Consider the following 5,001-nt stretch of genomic DNA (forward strand, 5'->3'; position numbering starts at 1 on the left):
TAAATCGGCACATGTATTGCAAATGCACTTATATGCCCTTGAGCATTTTTGTAGAGTAGTGGGGATGCAAGTCAATACTAGCAAGACCAAAATAATGATTTTCTCTAATAAAAGGTAGCAGAGCCAACATACTTTCTTCTTTAAAGGCAACATTCTTGAAGAAATAAATGAGTACAAGTACATTGTGATTGATTTCAACAACAAACTCAATTGGGAGGACTGTGGAAAGAAGAGAATTCTAGGAGGGTGGAAAGTGTTATATGCTATTCAAAACATATGTAGAGAGATAGAGTTATGGGATTGGAAAACGATTGAAGTGCTTTTTGGACTCCTAGTTTGTCCAGTGATGCTATATGGGTGTGAATTGTGGGCTAGCAACACTCCCGTCTCAAAATGGAAACAAATTGAGAAAATCCAAAAACGCTTGATCATGAGCAAGTTCAAAATAAAAAGTTCAATACCTTATGAGATAATGTTGAGTGAAACAGGAGCAACTCCCATTGAAGCAATTGCTATGGTGTGGCTCATAAGATATCTAAAAAGAATTGAGCAAATGAGAGTAGGTAGATGGCCTAATGTTATCTTCAATGAAGGCATGAGTGAAAGAAAGAAAACATGGATGAAACAAAACTACACATGGATGCAAAAATGGAATATCTGCCTCAATGCATATCCCACAAATAACAAGAAGCTAAATGATTTTGTTATGGAGAAGTTTCGAAAAAAGGTATGGGGAAAAGAGTTGGGTAGAAATAAGAAATATTACATTGAGGAATTCAACCCTACGTGTGATCGACAACAAAAAGAGTTCATTGGAGCTAGCATTTCATGGAGGGCAAAGGTTTTTATTGCTCAATTAAGGGCCATCTCACATCAACTTCGGTGTGAAACAGGACAATGGAAAAGGCCTAAAGAAGCTTGGGAAGAATGGGTGCGTACATTTTGCACGTCTGGGGCTGTGGGATCGGAAAAACATTTTATTTTGGAATGTGATGCATTCAAAGACATCAGAGAAAGTTATGAGAACATGTTAGCATCAGTTCCTTGGCATGGTCTTTTTAGTGAGGGGATTGTTGAAAGGTTGGGCCAGCTCATGATCAATTTGAATCGGAAAAGGATTGAATTGCAAAAAACGAAAAACAGGGAACTAATGGCCTCATAGACTATTTTTAGTTTCGTGGACCTTAAAATATCATTTCATTTATTTTTTTAATTTCGTCACATATATGGAAGAGATATTGTAAGGTTATGTTATGTTATGTTATTTGATGTTATGTAAACATTTTGACTTGGTCAAAATAGAATAAAATAAAAATAACTTTGTTAAAAAAACAATTCCACATTAATTTGAAATAAAAATAAAAATAACCTTATGGTTAAAATAAAATTTCTACATTATTATTATTTTTAATTATTTTTTGTTGGATAGTTAAGGTAAACTTGACTTGGTCAAGTTACACTCCAGGTTTATGAGAACCCATGTATTGCCCATGGTATTCATGTAGAATATAACCTATTTAAAGGGGGAATTAAACCAACCTACATCCATCTTAACTCTGAAAGAGGGATCAAATCTCTTGAGATGAGAATATCTTAAGATGCAAAAAGATTTGATCCCCCTAGGGTTTTGATAGATCCACAGTGAAGATGGATCTAGACTGATGGTATATTAATTTTATTTTGATTGTTATGTAATTTGAGTGAAAAATAATGGTTATAAATTAAATTCTATTTTATTATATAAATTAAAATAATAATGATTCATATTGGTAACCATGATATTTTATAACTTTATAATTAATATATATTTTTTTAAATAGTGAGAAAATTTAATACTTTTTTTTAATAAGTACAAAACAATAATTATTTGTATTATTGATGTTTTAATAAAATAAAAAATAAAAATATTTCTAGAAATGTGCCATTTATATATAATATAAATAGTATTTTTAAGAATTAACATACATCCATTTTAGTTAGAAATCCACTTAGAAAAATAATTAAATCTTTTTACTTATATATTTTTTCTCAAGTTTTACACTTAAAAAAGATTTGCATATCACATCATTAGATAAATTGAAAAATAAAATAAATATATACCAATAAAAAATTAAGATAGATCTGTACTAAACAGGGCACTGGAAAAGGCCAAAGAAAGTGTGGAAGGAAAGGGTATGCATTTATTGTTCTTCTGGAAAAGTGGAAACAAAAAACATTTCATTTTAGAATGTGAGGCCTTCAAAGACAACATGGAAAGTTATGTAGATACGCTGGCAGCTACCTCTTGGGATAATCTATTTAGCGAGGGGTTTGTCGAGAAGCTGGGAGCATTTATTGTGAAGCTTCACAGAAAAAAAAGGCCGAATACATCAAGCACATGAAAAAGCAATCTGTCCCATAAGCTATCTGTAGCCTCGTGGACATTAAAATAATTTCTTTTTTTCTTCTTTCTTTCTTTCTAATTATTATTAAAATCATCATCAACCAAATTTATAATTATATTTTATTATCTGTTTTTAAAAAAACAAAAAATTAAACTTTATCAACCCCTCATATCAAATTGCTCAAATTCCTCCACTTGTGCATCATGACATTTCCATTTGTGGAAAACAAATCCAAAAAGTTGAGGTTACACTGAAAACACCATTAAGGATACATATCTACACTGATCCACATGTAAAGTTGCAAGCCATTAGAATGCCATTTTGATCTCCAAGGTTGGGGGTGGTCCGACATTAGCTCCTTTCCCCTGACATAAAGTCCATTCACTCGCCCACACCCTGTGTTTGTCGGATCCAACTGAGTGGTGTCGGGAAGGGTTTGGGCAAATGGGCAGCGTGAGCGACGACGAAGATGAGTATGGCAACGCAGGGGCCGTGGTGGGCGGATCGACATCGTCGGTGTCCCGCTGCGAATGGCACCCCTCCACAGTGTCGAGGCTGCTGGACAGCTACGGAGAGAAATGCGCCAGCATCAAAGGCTACCTCAAGATCAAGGACTGGGACGACATCGTGCGCACAGTCAATGCCCACTGCGACGCCTCCAACATCGCTCCGAAGACCATGAAGCAATGCCGTGACAAGGTCGAGAATCTTAAGCGCCGTTACAAGCTGGAGAAGCGCCGCGCCGCGAACAGAGGACTCAGCTCCGTTCACTGGTCCTTTTTCCACAAGCTTGACGAGATCATGGCCATGGCCACAGCCACGGCCACGGGATCCGACAAGGGCACGAGTCTTCTGGAAGCCTGCCAGTCGTCCTTCGAGCTCAACCAGGGCGTTGACTGCGAGCTGCCGGAAGGGTTTGCGGGCGAGAGCATGCCACCCCCGCCACCGATGTCGATGTCCATGTCGATGTCGGACATGGTTTTGTCCGTCTTCGCCGGTGCCGACAGAGGCAAGGGTTTAGTCGACAATACTGGCGGCACCGACTGCTCTCTGGACGACATTCTTAACAATGTTTGCTCTTACAGCTCTAAGAATAATCGCAGATCGGACTTTCAGGATTCCTCGTCGCCGGAAAAGCAACCTCCTCCTAAGCGGAAGAAGTCTTCTGCCTCCAACTCCCCCTCCGTTTCGAAGAAACGCAAAGGCAAGTCCACTAACCCTATCCAATCATTGGCCGATGCTCTTGTCGGATTTTCTGAGATGTATGCCAGAATCGAGATCGCCAAAATGGAGATGTTCACCAAGCTCGTTCTAGAGCTCGCTAAACTCCGCACTAAAAGAAAAAAGAGGTCGCATTCACCTTCTATTCCTTCGGATCCCAAATGAGGCCTTCGATGGCACATGCAATATATTTGTTGTTGTTACCTTTGGGTTATTTAGGGGTTATTTGGAGTTATTCTCATATTTGTTTGGGATTGGTGTGCATATTAGATGTGCACCTCAGTATCACCATTGTTGACTTCGAAGTTGTATAGAAAGTCCATTTTGGCGTATACTGCTTCTTTGGCTATTTCTGGTAACCTGATTTATACCATTCAACTCAGATCATGTACCAATCCACATGTTTCACTTCTTTGAATCTCAGCTCATCTGCCTTCATCACACTGTAATTTAGGCTATTCAGAGTTTTTTTCATTGTCTGTTCTGCTGTTATTATTGTTGTGTTGGCTACTGCAATGCCTGCAAAAACTACAGTTTGAACCCCTTTGGGGAGGCTTTAAACATTAGTCTATCATTATAATGGTATGTATCTTGCGTCGGCCACTTTAGAACAGTTGGTAGGTAATGTAATTGGAGTGGTATGTTCCGATTTTCTTCTTTCGTTGCTCATGGTTTCAATTTGTGGCTCTGTTAGTAGCTGGTTCTTTGGGATTTCTATGCAACTCCATCATCATTATGGTACTTTGGAGTCCTACTCCACACCTATTTTGGGTGTATTTAGTGTTTCTTTGGCTACTTTGGGTAATCTGGTTCATACCATTCAACTCCAGTCTTGTATCAATCCGCATATCTCACTTCTGTTTCATTTCATTTCTATAAGCAGCACAAACGTTGAAGCTCATCTTATCTGATTTTATCACACTATATTTTAGGCTATTACGACTTTTATTCTTTCTGTGTGTCTACTGCTATTAGTATTGTGTTGGCTACTGCAATGTCTGTAAAAACTACAGGTCGACCCCTTTTTGTTTTGGGAGAGCTTACTGTATCATAATAACACTATGTACCTCGTGTTGGCCATTTCACAATAGTTGGCAGGTAATGTGAGTGGAATATTATGCTTCTGATTTCATATAATTATTGTGCTTGGTTTCAATTTTGGGTTATATTAGTAATAAACATTAGATTTGAAAGATTTTAGAACTGTTCCTTTGGGATCGCTGTGCAACCCATCATCATTATTGTACTCTGGAGTTATCTTTGCCACCTTTATGTGTTGTATTCAGTGTTTCTGTCGCTACTTAGGGTAATCTGGTCCATACCATTCCATTCTGATCTTGTATCAATCCACATTTTCACTACTTTTACACTTCATTTCTGTGGGAAGCATAAACGT

The 5,001-nt window shown here is 37.8% G+C and overlaps 1 protein-coding gene across 1 annotated transcript; it reads left to right on the forward strand.

The window, feature by feature from the left end:
* The first annotated feature begins 2,673 nt into the window (after positions 1–2,673).
* LOC149185442 (uncharacterized) lies at positions 2,674–4,556 on the forward strand. The gene has a single exon (XM_089417948.1). It carries the CDS (start codon positions 2,829–2,831, stop codon positions 3,768–3,770), a length of 942 nt encoding a protein of 313 aa, XP_089274074.1. The 5' UTR covers positions 2,674–2,828; the 3' UTR covers positions 3,771–4,556.
* The last annotated feature ends 445 nt before the right edge of the window (positions 4,557–5,001 follow it).

The sequence above is a fragment of the Pinus tabuliformis genome, chromosome 3_2, assembly GCF_031772625.1.
Source record: "Pinus tabuliformis cultivar Carrire ecotype Pingquan chromosome 3_2, CPIR1, whole genome shotgun sequence".
In the NCBI taxonomy this organism is placed as follows: domain Eukaryota; kingdom Viridiplantae; phylum Streptophyta; class Pinopsida; order Pinales; family Pinaceae; genus Pinus; species Pinus tabuliformis.